Source organism: Theropithecus gelada, chromosome 14 (assembly GCF_003255815.1).
Source record: "Theropithecus gelada isolate Dixy chromosome 14, Tgel_1.0, whole genome shotgun sequence".
Taxonomy (NCBI): Eukaryota; Metazoa; Chordata; class Mammalia; order Primates; family Cercopithecidae; genus Theropithecus; species Theropithecus gelada.
Window position 1 is genome coordinate 47,958,099 of NC_037682.1, and position 15,255 is coordinate 47,973,353.

At 52.1% G+C, this 15,255-nt stretch overlaps 1 protein-coding gene across 1 annotated transcript in view; it reads left to right on the forward strand.

The window, feature by feature from the left end:
• USH1C (USH1 protein network component harmonin) overlaps nucleotides 1-15,255 on the forward strand; it is a 50,309-nt gene that overhangs the window by 8,943 nt on the left and 26,111 nt on the right. Inside the window, exons 2-14 of the mRNA XM_025356417.1 lie at nucleotides 2,131-2,198; nucleotides 3,902-4,045; nucleotides 4,177-4,315; nucleotides 8,152-8,260; nucleotides 8,353-8,377; nucleotides 8,583-8,640; nucleotides 8,952-9,046; nucleotides 10,834-10,918; nucleotides 11,899-11,958; nucleotides 12,110-12,166; nucleotides 12,446-12,588; nucleotides 13,935-14,000; nucleotides 14,349-14,473. Coding sequence (XP_025212202.1) covers nucleotides 2,131-2,198; nucleotides 3,902-4,045; nucleotides 4,177-4,315; nucleotides 8,152-8,260; nucleotides 8,353-8,377; nucleotides 8,583-8,640; nucleotides 8,952-9,046; nucleotides 10,834-10,918; nucleotides 11,899-11,958; nucleotides 12,110-12,166; nucleotides 12,446-12,588; nucleotides 13,935-14,000; nucleotides 14,349-14,473 — 1,174 coding nt within the window. The remainder of the gene's footprint in view (nucleotides 1-2,130; nucleotides 2,199-3,901; nucleotides 4,046-4,176; nucleotides 4,316-8,151; nucleotides 8,261-8,352; nucleotides 8,378-8,582; nucleotides 8,641-8,951; nucleotides 9,047-10,833; nucleotides 10,919-11,898; nucleotides 11,959-12,109; nucleotides 12,167-12,445; nucleotides 12,589-13,934; nucleotides 14,001-14,348; nucleotides 14,474-15,255) is intronic.

A 15,255-nucleotide genomic window follows, 5' to 3' on the forward strand; every position in this document is an offset into this window, starting at 1 on the left:
TCCGGGGTGCAGGAGTGGGTTCTGTCTGGGTAGGTGAGCAGGGAAGACCTCTCTGGAAAGGAGGCAGCCAGGCAGGGAAGTGGGGGAAGCAATCCAGGCAGAGGGAACAGCACACGCCAAGGCCCTGAGGCTGGAGAGCGTTCGGCTTGTGGAAAGAACTGAAAGGAGGCCTTTGTAGCCAGGAAGACTGGTAGGAAAGGAGATTTGGCTTTGATAAGTCAAGGTAAGGAGTTTGGATTTAGGTTTGGTTTGGGGTACAAGAAACTATTGAACAAGCAAGCGACGTGATTTAATTTATAAAGATATTTCTGGCCCCTGCTGCTAGGAGTGTTCAGACTCCTCCATCACAGTCCAGTGTGGGCAGCCCAGGCCTGTCTCAGGGAGCCACCCCCACCCCACAGGCCTAAGCAGAGTGGGTGAGAGAATCCATGCTATGTAGAGAGATGGGCTTTCAGAGGTGGTGCATGCAAGAGGCCAGCCTCCCACCCTAAGATTTAGTACCACCCACTCAAGCAGATGCTTCCATCTCCTGTCAACTAGCTAGGAGCTCCATTTTTTTTTTTTTTTTTTTTTTTGAGACAGAGTTTCGCTCTGTCACCCAGGCTGGAGTGCAGTGGCGCTATCTTGGCTCACTGCAATCTCTGCCTCCCGAGTTCAAGTGATTCTCCTGCCTTGGCCTCCCAAGTAGCTGGGATTACAGGGGCACACCACCACGCCCAGCTAATTTTTGTATTTTAATAGAGACAGGGTTTCACCATGTTAGCCAGGCTGGTCTCAAACTCTTGACCTCAGGTGATCCACCCACCTCGGCCTTCCAAAGTGCTGGGATTATAGGCGTGAGCCACCGCGCCTAGCCCTAGCTGGGAACTCCTTGCACTGAGGTAGCGAGAAAGCAAGGGTGCCCTTTTGGAGCAGGTGGGCTGAACTTCTGTAGCAACTGAAACCCAAGCTGTGAGTCAAGCCTCCTAAGTTATTCTCACCTTTAATGAAATGCTCAGCCTGATTTTATAGGGAAGGAAGTACTGCCAGATCCAGGCCAGAAATTTGCATTCTGTAGCGCCTGTTCAGGCCAGAAATCCCAAGGGCTAGGCCCAGCATGTCCCCTCTGTGGTGGGACAGACAGACTGCCCTGGTCTTTCAGAACCCTTGGGATACCCACAGAAAGAGGTAACGCTGCTCTGGCCCTCTTCTGAGGACCAGTCAGTGGAGAGCATGCAACTTCCAGCAGCAGCCTCTCTATGAAGGGCTGAGGCCCTGGGCCTGGAGGCTGGAGGAGAGAGGGACCCAGTGACCCCTCAAGCTTCCATCTTGCTCTGTTACCCATTCTGGGGCTGAAGAGAGACCCAAAGATACAGGGTAGAGATTCACACTGAGGTAACTCAGGGAGTGGAGTTCAGGGCCTCCTACTGGGATGGAAGTGCTAATGACACAACTCCTGAACCTGACCTTAGAGTCCCAGCCATTGACGTCAACAAAGTTGAAATGATGTAACCTGACTCCCCCTGCAGGGCTTGTGCAGGGGCCTGGGAAGGTGGAAGGAGTGGCCAGGAAACTGACTAGTGGACAGAACTCAGGGCAACCCAACTAAGGTCAGGACAAGACAGAGTGAAGGTCTCCTGGCATTGATGTTACAGAAGAATTCGGTGGTAAGGGGCTTCTGGCGGGTGGCATGTGCTATCTGAGCGAGTGGCCCAAATCCTTCCTGAAAGCATTTATCCGGCACTACAGCCACCATCAGGTAAGACAGTGGGCTTCTTCTGGCCACAGATGACACAGCCATGGGGGTGAGCAGCAGCACTGCCATGGCAGCGTGTCGTGTCACATGGGGATTCACATATGTACATATGTGTGTGCATCCCCGTGTGTGCACATATTGCCCCACCTGGGGACGAGGGGTGCCTGGCCACATCTGGAGGGGCAGCAGTACTCCTGTGGCCACGTTGGGGTGGTCTGCATAGGTCTGATGCATTGGGGTCAGAGGGGCAGTCTGGCCTGTGGCTTCTCTCCTCTCCTCACAACTCCAGCCCTGAAAAGATGCTAGGGAGGCCGCTGGGGGTGACCTCTCCTCCCTGGGGTCTGCTATGGAGGGTGCTGAGCCTGGAACTGTGATTCTCCTGTTGGATTTTTCAGGTGGATTTTCTGATTGAAAATGATGCAGAGAAGGACTATCTCTATGATGTGCTGCGAATGTACCACCAGTAAGTGTGCTGGGTCCAGCTCCTGTGGACCACTCGGGTTCCTCTGTCTTCAAGGAGTCCTGGGATGGGTTGTTCTGAGACAGAGGAGCTCAGAGGGTGGATGCTGACTGCTCCTGGAAATCAAATGGACATAGCATTCACTCATTTCAGCAACTATTTATACAAGTACTTTGTACTTGGCTTTGTACTAGGGGCTGGGGTATACTTGTGAGCAAGACGGATTGGTCTCTGTTCTCAGGTTGCTTACAGTCTGATGGAATAGGCTGTCTAGTAACCAGATAGATTCAATAGAGAGTGATTGTTGGAACAGAACAAGAAATGCCAACTGGCCACAGCCCTTGCATCAGATGTCTCTGATCACCCACTTGCTTTTTGATTCATTTTGTATACTTTATAAGCTCCTGCCACTGCTGGGCACTATGCAAAATCTGGAAATGAATTAGATCCTCTTTCTTTCCTTGAGTAACTTGTGGTCTGGTGAGGGGAGATGAATATACCCTACAAATACAAAGAACTCTAAGTTATATCAAATAACTGCTAAGTAGAGGTAAAAGCAGAAATGTGAAGAAAGGAGTTTTCCTTTCCAACTGAGAGGGAAGAGAAAGGACCAGGAAGGCTTGAGCAAGGCTTTGAAGGATAAGAAAGATTTGGGGCCAGGCACGGTGGCTCATGCTTGTAATCCCAGAACTTTGGGAAGCTGAGGCAGGAGGATTACTTGAGCCCAGGAATTAGAGACCAGCCTGGGCAACATGGTAAAATCCCATCTCTACAAAAAAATACAAAAAATTAGCTGGGTATGGTGGTGCATGCCTGTAGTCCCAGCTACTTAGGAGGCTGAGGTGGGAAGATCACCTGAACCCAGGAAGTCAAGGCTGCAGTGAGCCATGATCGCATCACTGCACTCCAGCCTGGGCAAGACAGCAAGACCCTGTCTCAAAAAAATAATAAAAGAAAAAGATTTGGGTAGGTGGAATATCAGAGAAGGGCATTCCAGAATGAGGGATCAGCATTAGCCGAAGTGTGGAGGCATGAAAGCAAGGGTGTGAATGGGGATAAGTAACCTGGGGGAGTAGGACTTGGGAGGACACAGAGATCGTAAATAGCCACAAGGCTGGAGAAGCTCCACAGGACAGGTCATGGAGGGCCCTGAGCATGCTGAAAAGAGTGGACTTTGTCCTCTGGGCAGTAAGGAGCCATCAAAGGGTTTTAAGCCAGGGAGTGCCTTACACTGAGAAAAGATGAAATGACAGTGAGTATGTGGGCAGGCAGCTGGAGTCGAAGGTCTGAACAGCATGAGGGAGGAGGCACGTGAACTGTGGTGAGGTGAAACTGATAGAGCTTAGCAGTAGATACAAGTGGAGATGATGAGTATGTGAGGAGTCCTTAGCATCTCACATAGAACTTTCCCCTCTGGAAAGATCCCAACATCAGAGATAGGCACGCTGAGTTTGAAATCCTGGCTTCATTTCATCTGCAAAATGGGTCAACAATCCCTAGCGGGCTGGTTTCCTGGGGGCATTTTTATGAGAGAACAAAGCCTTCTCAGGCACTGGCCCAGTGTGAAGGGCTCTGGGCTTTTCAGGAGTGGTCTCCTCCATTCCTAAGCCTGGGCCCAGTGGCTGAAATGGCTTCCTCTTGGAATCCCTGGGTCCCTGAGGTCATGGCCAGGGGTGAGGCTCCAGGCATTCCCGGCATCTCCACAGGACCATGGACGTGGCCGTGCTCGTGGGAGACCTGAAGCTGGTCATCAATGAACCCAGCCGCCTGCCTCTGTTTGATGCCATTCGGCCCCTGATCCCACTGAAGCACCAGGTGGAATATGATCAGCTGACCCCCCGGCGCTCCAGGTGCAGCGAAAGCCACCAGGCTGGAGGCAGGGGGTGGAGAGGTCACCCTGGGATGGACAGAGTTCCTCGCTAGTGGGCGGGGCAGTGCTGGCAGCCAGGCTGCACCATCACCGACCTCTCCTGTGTGGCAGGAAGCTGAAGGAGGTGCGTCTGGACCGTCTGCACCCCGAAGGCCTCGGCTTGAGCGTGCGTGGTGGCCTGGAGTTTGGCTGTGGGCTCTTCATCTCCCACCTCATCAAAGGCGGTCAGGCAGACAGTGTCGGGCTCCAGGTGAGCAAGCAGAGTCCAGAGGGAGGGGAAGCGAGGGCCTCAGACCTCCTGCCTCCCCCTCACTCATCCACTAGGCTGTGTGGCACAATGTGGTCACCCACTTTTCCGAGCCTTTGGGTGAGGAAGACGCTGGCGCATCCTGACGGGTGTTCTTAGACTCATAGAAATCATGCCGCAGGCAATTGCCTGTTTTCTTGAGTGAAGCTGGAAACCTGGCTGCTGCCTCCTTCCAGCTGCTGCCTCCTTCCAACTGCTGCCGCTGCACTTCCCCCCACCTCCCCTACTCCCCAAGAGAGGAACATGGTGACACCGGCACATGAAGTTTTGGACATGTTGCCTTTTACCAGCAGGGGGAAAGAAAGCCTGGTGCAGTGTGATGCCAAAGAGCACAGACTCTGAAGCAGGGCTAGCCGGGTTCAATTCTGGCTTTTCTCTTAATTAGGCTGTGTGACTTGGTGGAATGACTTAACCCTGTACCTCAATTTCCTCATCTATAAAATGAGTTGCTGATAGTACTGTCTACCTCATCAGGTTGTATGAGTAAATGAATTAATAGTAGAAAGTGCTTATAGCAGGGCCTGGCACACAAATGCTGTGAGTCTGGTAGGTGAACAGACAGAGGGAGATTTAAGAAATGCCTGGAATGTGCCAGGTCACATTCTCACAAGCAGTCCTTGCTATATGCATTGAATGGATCTTTCCCATTTTACAGAATTATCGATAGAGGTTGAGAGACCAGTAAGTGGCAAAGCCAGGATTAGAAACTGGGTCTCCTGACGGCCAAGCCCAGAAATCTCTCTTCAGCAACCCAGGTGCCTCTCCTTTGGGGTCCCCACACCTCAGGGCCTGAGCAGAGATGGGCAGACCTCCAGGTCTCACTCCTACCTGAGCCCAGGGCCGTGTTTTTGTGTGTTGAGATAAAGGAGGCCCTCCCACTGTCACCAAGAGCTTCCAGCGGGTTTGTTATCAACACCCCAATCCGGGCTGCCAAGCTGGGGCTTCAAGGGGCTCAAAAGCTAATGGTACAAGACACTGGGGCGTAGGGGGTGGAAACAGGGAGCTGACAGACACTGCTTTGTTCTAAATCCCTGTCTCACGGCTCGCTGGTGGTGTCTGAAATTTCAGCCCCTTCATTATTTCTTTCCTCTGCGGCACATTTTCCAGCTCAGAAACCCAGCCAGAGAAAACACATAATGAGCTCCTCTCTTGGCGTCAGCTGAGGCCGCCTTTTTTCCAGGGCGAGCTCTCCCAGGACAAGCAGTTCTCAATGCTGCCTCGATGACTGGGGGCGTTGGGGTATTTTAATGAGACCTAGAGTTTTACCTTCCTGGATCTTTCTCAGGCTTATGAATTATCGGCCCTTTCTCTAGCTGACGGGTTCATCTCTCCTTTGTGCTGCTGTCCCTCAGATCGTTATATCATCGTGGCCCTTGCACAAAGGGCCCTTTACAGGGTTTCACACACGGCAAGAGGGGAAGGAAAGTTGATCCTGCAACCTGAGCCAGGGGCCGTGTGGGAATCATTCCGACTGAGGTTCTGGGCAAATTCCCTTTAGGAATAAGACAGGGAACTTCACTCAGAGGAGCTTGGGGAAAAACGGCTGCATCCATTGACCTGTCTGGGGTTCATGTTTCTGAGGAGATCTCATGCCTGAGGGCAGCTGGGAGAAGATGCTGGAAGGCAGGGGAGGGCAGGTTCAGATACAGCCTGGCTGGGCTAAAGACCTGTGCTGATTTGACCCGTGAGGCTGGGTCCCCAGTGGTGGACTTGGACCCTCCCACAGGACCTAGTCCTGGGGATCCACCCCTCTGCCCTTATCCCCTGCTGGAGATACTTGAGGGTTTTTTTTGTTTTTTGTTTTTTGTTTTTTCAAGAATATCCTAACTTGACCTACGTCTTCTGCCTTGCACAGGGCAGCGTGTACCATATAACTTGCTGTATGTTCCAGGCCTAGAAAATTATTCTGTGTGCCTTGGTTGTCCCTGTCATAACATGGACAGTGTAATGCCTGCCTTTGTGTGGGACTTGAGGGCTCTGACAGGTGGCAAGGATCCAGAGAGGGCAGGATGCAGGGAATTGCAGCCAGGCTTGGCAGGGTGCCCGTCTTTTCTGCTTCCAGACACCTAGGAAACACCACTTGTCTATCAGGGAGACCTGACTTCAAACCCCACGACACTGTTTACTAGTGGGGTAACCTTGAGCAAGTCACTTTACCTCTCTGAGTCTCCGTTTTCTCATCTGATTAACAGAGATACAAATTCCTGACCTGCAGGGTTATCGTGAAAAATAGGTGGAAGGAGTTAGTCTGGCCACTGTCCTTGAATTAGATGTTCCCAGAAACCTAGAGGGTTCTTTAGTGTGCCCCCACTCTGGTGCCATTTTGAGCCCTTGGCCACTCCTGTCAGGTCCCTGAGAAGACTGGGGTCTGTGTCCCAGAGTGGGAAGGAAGCGTTCCTTGGAACAGTGAGAAAGTGACTCTGTGGGAGTGCTGTAGAAGGCAGGAGTTACCCTAGAGGACCCCTCGGAGGCTGTATGTCCACCCAGCCCCTACCTATCTTGGTCCACAGGGAGTCCAGCTTTCGTCCCTCACGTATGCCAGCAAGTCTCCAAAGGGTGAGCATGTGTGTTTTGAGTTAAGCCCCCAGCTGACCTGCACTGGCCTCAGACAGGAACCTCTCCAGGAGCCAGTCTCTGTTTTGCAGCTACTGGCTGTGTGACCTTGGACAAAACCTCACTTCCTTGGGCCTCAGTTTCAGCTGACATCTGAGAGTCCCTCCTGCTCTGTGGTTATTAAATGAGGAGCTCCAGAATTGATCCCAGGGCCAGGGTGCCTGGAGGAGCCAGCAGTGTCCAGCAGGGGGCAACCTCACCACGGCGCTGTATCCAGGGCTGGCTGCCCAGGGCCGAGTCCCTATGTCACAATCCGCTGTGTCCTAAGCCCTGAGAAGAGAGATCTGAGCTGAGTATTCAGGGATCAGGACTAACTCATGATAACAATAACACTCATGTATTGAGTGCTTACTGTGTGCCAGGCACTAGCTGGCTTTACATGCACAAGTTCACTTAATTGTCACAGCAACCTTGGTATTCCTCATTTTACAGACGAGGAAAACAGGTTCAGAGAGTTCAAGAGACTTGCTCAAGGTCACATAGCTAATAATAATAAAAGAAGGGATTTGAACCCAGCACATCTGATGCCAAAGCCCTGTGCTCATCCACTGTTCTTTGCTTGCTCCCAAAATAGGAATTGAGAGGTCAGGGCCACGGCAGAGTTAAAATGTTCATCAAGTTTCCATATGGTGGGGAAAAAAAAAATCGTGTGTGTGTGTGTGTGTCGGTGATGTGAGCTTGGGTCAGGAGTCACAGAAGGTCCCCACCCTGACTCAGTTACAGTGTTGTAGCAATTAGCAGAAAAAGGGAGCCAACTTCCTAGGGCGGGTTGGGACAAAGTCCCGGTAAGAAGAGCTTAAAGCTGAGTGAAAGGTCACCCTTTGCATAGAATCCAGAATCTGATGGTGCCCCAGTGGAGTGAAAGGGGCACCAGGGTGAGGGTGCAGAGAGTTCTGAGATCTTCTCCCAGCTCTGCTGCACACCTGCTGTGCCCTGGTCTCTCCATCTGTAAAATGGGGCGGCAAGACTGCTTGGACATGCCACCTGAACCTGGGATCCCCCAGGCTGATGGAGGGTGGGTTGGTTGAGATCAAGGCTTATTCCAGGGGATGGCATGGCCACCCTTCCCTTTTCCGGATAGCAGTCTGGGAGCATCTGGTGGTGAGTCTGCCCCACTGCCTGATGCTCCCTCCAGCCAGTGCTCCCTGCCTCTCTCTGTGGTCAAGGTAGGGGACGAGATCGTCCGGATCAATGGATATTCCATCTCCTCCTGTACCCATGAGGAGGTCATCAACCTCATCCGAACCAAGAAAACTGTGTCCATCAAAGTGAGACGTGAGTGAGACTAGAGCAGGACAGGGCTCCATGATGGTGGGAGGGAGGGAGGGTGGAGGAGCTGTCCTAACCCCTGTGCCTTTCTCCCACAGACATTGGCCTGATCCCCGTGAAGAGGTGAGAGGCCCCTCCTCTGCAAGCCGACTCTTCCCTGTGGGCCCGGGGTCCTGGTACAGCCCTGGGGTCCAGCACTCACCATGCCAGCCCTGCTCCTGGGCCAGTGGAGGTTGGAGGTTGTAGACATGGTGGATCTGGATTTGGGGCCTGGTTCCTCAAACGTCTCTCGCTAACCACCCTTCCATCTATTTTCCCTTCCCATCAGCTCTCCTGATGAGCCCCTCAAGTGGCAGTATGTGGATCAGTTTGTGTCAGAATCTGGGGTAAGGGCCAGACCTCCTGTGATGGGGTTTGGGTGGGGTCATCTTCAAGGATGGGCGGCCAGTCCTAAAGGGAGGGCTTGCTCTAGAGATGCACTCTCAGGGACTTCACACAGGCCCCCAGGGCAGCCAGCACACTGCTGTGGGGCAGTGGCCCTCAGCCAGGCCAGGCTGGTGCAGACACATCCCCAGGGACAGAATGATGATCTGGCTGGTGTGAGTTCAGCAGTCCTCGCCCTGCAGATCCCACGAGCTCAAGAGGCCGCTTGCACGCATGTGGACACTCAGAGATTCTGCTTCTATCTCCCTTTCAGGGGGGGCGAGGCAGCCTGGGCTCCCCCGGAAATCGGGAAAACAAGGAGAAGAAGGTCTTCATCAGCCTGGTGGGCTCCCGGGGCCTTGGCTGCAGGTGGGTGGTGGGCATGCCCAGGGGTCATTCGTGGCCAGTGCACCCCAGCAGGCCCCTATTACCCTCCCCTTCCTCACTGCTGCTTCTGAGGAAACCTTGCCCACCAGGGGTGTGACTTGTCCATGGGTGATGGTATTTTTTTGTTAGAGACAGGGTCTGGCTCTGTCACCTGGGCTGGAGTGCAATGGCGTGATCATAGCTCACTGTAGCCTCGACCTCCCCAGCTCAAGCAATCCTCCCACCTCAGCCTCCTGAGTAGCTGGGTCTACAGAAACACACCATGACACCCAGCTAACTTTTAATTTTTTTGTAGAGAAGGAGTTTTGTTATGTTGTCAAGGCTGGTCTCAAATTCCTGGGCTCAAATGATCCTCCCACCTCAGCCTCCCGGAGTGCTGGGATTAGAGGCATGAAGCACCGCGCCCAGCCTTGGTGATGACACTTCCTGGTGCCTGATTTCCCCTCTGAATTTCATGACAGGCCTGTAGGGCCTGAGGGGCATCTCTAATAGATCCCAGTTTACGGATGAAGAAATTGAGGCCTAGAGGCAGAACCATGTTACCTTGTAGGTCCTTGAGTCACTGCAAAAGGAGCCTGTTCAGCTGGTCATCTCTGTCACAGTTCTCTTATCACTTATTACCTTGTTGGCTTCCTTAAGAGGCAGACGGGGAATCCAAACAGATACTGGGCCACACGGGGCTCAAGCGTGCAGGTTCCACCGTTACTCAGATCCCAGTTCCAGCCCTGCTTTCCCACTTAAGAGCTCTGGAACCTTGGGCCAGTTACTTAACCACTTGCAGCCTCAGTTTCTCCCTCTATAAATTGACGATAATAATTCCCACATCACAGGGTGATTGTGGAGAAAGTAAAGTACCAAGCTTAGTACCTGCTAAACAGTAAGCAGTTGGTAAATACTAGCTGTTATGATTTGAGTTATTCCTCTTCTTTCCCTTCATTCACATTTATTCTATGTTTTGTGCCAAGCATAAGTGATAAAAAGTCCCTCCCTTCTGGGAGACAAGAGCCTAATCTAGAAGCCAACCACATAAACAGTTATAATATAGGGTGATAGGGACTCAAATGGAACTACATTCTGTGTCCGGGATGGCAAATAGGTGCCATCTCTAATCAATTAGTAGGAGCTAACTGGAGTGCTGCTTTGAAAAGGATTCTAAAGCTATATCCAGGCTTGTGGGAAAGAGTGCTGTGATCAGTGAGTGATTTCTGCCACCAATCTAGGAGGGAGTAATAACAGTACATGTGCCATCCCTGCCGTAAATGTCATAGGAGCACTGAGAACCAAGCAAATAGCTTGGTCTTGGGATAGAATAAGGGATCTGAGCCAGGCATGGTGGTGTGCACCTGTAGTCGTAGCTAGTCAAGAGGTTGAGGTGGGAGGATTGCTTGAGCCCAGGAGTTGGAGGCTGTGGAGAGCTATGATCACACCACTGCACTCCAACCTGGGTGACAGAGCAAGACCCTGTCTCTAAAAAATAAATTTTTTAAAAAAGAGGATCTGCTGAAAACCTCATAGAAGGGATAGCATTTGGTTCTTAAGGAATGGACAGGAAAGCGTTGGAAAGAAAAAAGAAACAACATATGAGGTATATTAGGTGAGAGATTGGGTAGGAAGAATTACAAGGAGTTTTCTGTGGCTGTTGCCCAGGGTAGCAGTAGAAATCAGGCTGGACGGGGAGACAGAGGCTGAAGAGGTAGGCAGCCGAGGGCCTTCATTCCTGAGTTCATGAGTGACCTGTATCTTAAGCACACATTTCCCACCACCCACAGCATTTCCAGCGGCCCCATCCAGAAGCCTGGCATCTTCATCAGCCACGTGAAACCTGGCTCCCTGTCTGCTGAGGTGGGATTGGAGGTGAGTGACGCTGGGCCGGCCCCAGTGGGGGCCCACTGGAAACTGGGTCAGACTGTGATCCCGCGGTGACAGGGGCAGGTGCCTTTCCACATGGCCCTCTTTCGGCGGTCACTGATCAGGAGGAGCCCTACCCACCCTGCAGAGAAGGCTTCACAGAGTGGGGACATTTGACCCTTCTGCAGCCTTCCATAGCTCTGATGGTTGTTGGTCGTGAGCTTGGGAATGTCATAATGATAATCAAAGAGCGGACCTTCAGGGTCCACTTGCATCAGACATTGTTCCACGCCCTTTACACTTCACAAGAACGCTGAGGATTAAGTGCCACCATTATCCCCACTTTACATATGAGGAAACTGAGACCCAGAGAAAGTATATAATTCTTCTGAAATCGTGTACCTAGCATGGTAGGACTGGAATTCAAACCTAGGTGGTCTCATCCCAAAGCAGGAACCCTTAACCTCTTCTCTGGACAAGTTACTTCATGTCTCTGTGCTTCAGTTTCCTTACCTATAAGATGGGGATAATAAAGCCTTTCTTCCAAGGTTGTTGTGTGGGTTAAAGTAATTAATATGTATACTAGAACTGTGCCAAGCACACTGTAAGTGATCAGTGAATGTTAGCTATTCTGTTATGATGATTCAACACAGCCTCTGCTAAATGAGAAGCTCAAAAGTTTCCGCATCTACAAACTGTGATTTCTAAAGCAAGTGTCATCAAATTTAGCCAAAAAAAGAACATGTAATGGTATAATATTTGATAGTTGATAAGGTAGTTATGAAGTAGGGGAGTGCCAGGGTCAGCTTTAAGCCCTCCCAGAGCTCCACCAGAGCTTTCCAACTGCTCCATTCATCAGGAGGAACTGAGGTACAGCCACTTGAAGACCCAGCATCTGACCCAGAACCCCTGGGGGCGCCCGTCCTGCAGATGAACGAGTGTACAGATAGCGTAAACACACTCATCTTTTTCCACTTCCCCACCAGACAGGGGACCAGATTGTCGAAGTGAATGGCATCGACTTCTCTAACCTGGACCACAAGGAGGTGAGATGTAGGGGTCTTCACCTGCTGGCCTTTGTCATCTCCACACCCCACTTCTCACCCCCACCACCCTAAAGCCTGGGGCCTTCTGTGCTCTCTGCCTGGACTGCTCTGGTCTGTCAGGCCTCGATCCACTGTCCTTCTGTCCCCACAGGCTGTGAACGTGCTGAAGAGTAGCCGCAGCCTGACCATCTCCATCGTAGCTGGAGCTGTAAGTCCAGAATGAGCTGGTGGGAGCCCCTTGACCCTCATCCCCAGCCCCTCTGACCTTTGATCTCTGCCACACACTCCCAGGGTGGCAGGTCTCCTTCCCTGAAGCTCTGACAGAGCAGACGGAGGGAGAGGACTTCTGCCCAGCAAGAAGTTTGGGTCAGGGATTGCGGGAGCCACTGTGCCTGATGGTGCTGAGAAGACCACCTGCATCTCGGCCCCCAAGGGTGTGGCAGGGGATCCCCAGGGGCTGAGCAAGGGGCCTCTTTTCTCCCACGAGGGCCGGGAGCTGTTCATGACAGACCGGGAGCGGCTGGCAGAGGCGCGGCAGCGTGAGCTGCAGCGGCAGGAGCTCCTCATGCAGAAGCGGCTGGCGATGGAGTCCAACAAGATCCTCCAGGAGCAGCAGGAGATGGAGCGGCAGTGAGTGCAGCCAGCCCTGGATGCCCTGCCCCACCATACAACCCCACCTAGCTTGTGTCCTGCCTGCTGTGTCCCCAGCTAATTTCCTCCTCCTCCCTGGAGGCCAGTCCTCAGACCAGATGAGTTTGGTGGTGGGTCAGTGTATCCATCCTTGGCCCCTTCCTCCTTGCTGAGCAGAGACCCCTGACTTCCAAGATTCCAAGAATGTGGAAAATAAGCATCCTACTAGCAGTAGGCTCTAGCTAGCTAGGATTAGCTACTAGCTAACATTTGTCAAGTACCTCTATAAGGCTGGCGTTGTATTAGGGCCTTGTTTATGTTTCTTAATTCCCACAATAGCCCTGGGAGGTAGAGGTAGAGAGTATTAACCCCATTTTACAGGTGTGGAGACTGACACTCAGAGAGGTGAAGCCACTTGTGTCCAAAGTCACATGTGGCCAAGCTGGGATCACCCCCAGGCAATCTGGCAAGTCCCCACAGGGCTGCCCTGCCTATAGTGATAAAGCTCGTCCCTGTCCAGGACGATTGAAATGATGACCTAAGAGAATAAATGGGGTGAGCAATTCATAAATCAAAAACTACTGTCAAGATCCAAACCCAAATACATTCTAGGCATTTAAAAGTATTTCATGGCTAGACGTGGTGGCTCATACCCTGTAATCCCAGCACTTTGGGAGGTCAAGGCCGGCAGATCATTCGAGGTCAGGAGTTCGAGACCAGCCTGGCCAACATGGTGAAATCGTGTCTCTACTAAAAATACAAAAAAATTAGCTGGACATGGTGGCATGCGACTGTAATCCCAGCTTCTCAGGAGGCTGAGGCACGAGCATCACTTGAACCTGGGAGGCAGAGGTTGCAGTGAGCCGAGATTGCACCACTGAACTCCTGGGTGCAAAGTGAGACTTTGTCTCAATCAATCAATGTATTTTGAAAAGGAAAGAGGAAAGGCTGTCCCCATCTCCCCCATCACAGAGTTAGCTGGGAGTATTCCGCTGGCTAGGAGCCCCTGCTTTGCTCCTGGGGTCGGTCCAGGCCCCGCCTGTCATCGGTCACCTTACCTAAGTATTTGGAGGAGGGAGCATGAAGTGTGGCCTTCACGTGGATCTGCTTCCCTGCTCCCACAGCCCAGCATCTCTGCTCAGCCATGCCAGACAAAACCATGCAAGAGCACGGGGCCTAGACTTTGTTAGATAACGTCCCCCAAAACCAAAGCTTGTCCAGGCCTCCTAGGAAGGAAGCCTGGAGAAAAATCATTTCGATGTTTTCTCAAAGCAAGAATTCACAGTAAGGAAGAGTTCATTTCTTTTGCATAGGACCAAACATGCCAGTCTGCATTTGTGTTTCAGAAGGAGAAAAGAAATTGCCCAGAAGGCAGCAGAGGAAAATGAGAGATACCGGAAGGAGATGGAACAGTGAGTACCTCGGCCCCATGCGTGTCTGTGCATGAACATTAGTATGCTCGGGGGAGTGTGGTCAGCCAGAGGCTGCCTCGAGAACCAGTTTACCTGGTTCTCTATCCCCTGGTGGGTCCTCCTTTATTTGTAGTAAAGCCTGTCATATTATAGTAACTGGAACATAGTCTCATATAATTGCCAAGGTGGGGTTCACACTCAATTTAGAATATAAGCTCCGGGACTTTGCTTGATTCACCACAGCTAGAACCAAGGGCTTCCCCTGGGCTCGTTGGGGCTCTCCGAAATGCAAGAGATGGGCCTATGAAGGTTCTGACTCCAGTAACAGGCATGGGGGTCTCATTTCAGGATTGTGGAGGAGGAAGAGAAGTTTAAGAAGCAATGGGAAGAAGACTGGGGCTCAAAGGAACAGCTACTCTTGCCTAAAACCATCACTGCTGAGGTGCACCCAGTACCCCTTCGCAAGCCAAAGTGTAAGTTTCATGAGCCGGGGGAGAGGCTAAGGGGACTAGACAGAAATGCTGGCCCTCCCTCCCCTCACCACCACCCCCAGGTGGATAGCCCTTGGTGCTCTGGGCTGCGGTTCCTTTATGGAGGGGCAGCTGTGGGTCAGAGACCATCTGCCCCAGCATCAAGGTAGGAGGGATCTGTCTGCTCCGCTTGTTCACAGGCCAGCTCCACATACCCAGCTCCCAGGTCCCACACAACACTGATGCAGGCAGGCTGTCAGGCTGCTGAAGAGGGAATAAGGGCCATGGCAAAAGTGGGCTAGCTCATGGGATTACCGTCCTAGTGTTTTGGGTGTCGAGTCCTCCTCCTACTTTGTTCTGAACAGGGACTGGGGTGAAGCCAGCAGCAAAAAAGAGAGGAAGGAGCTCACATCAGAGAAGGGCTCTGATGGTCCAAGGTTGATTCATAACTGTGGGAGAAGCTTACTAAGTATCTCCAGCCCTTATATCCCTGTACGTGGACCACTGTCACGCCACTCCGAGGATGGAGGCAGGAACAGAGCTAGGAAGCTTCTCCCAGACACCCAGCTGTGGGCTGCGGCTGTGCTATTCTGGAGCCTCAGCTCATATTCACCTTACCATCTCCTCTCTTCATCTGTCCCACATCCTCACCTCCAGTTTCAGTCTAGGCCTCTACCACCTGCTCCCTGACCACCTTCTCAACCCCCGTTTCCAGATGCCTCTTTAAGAGGCAGCCCACACTGCCAGAGGAAAACGGAGGTCATGACAACCACAAGTCCAGGATT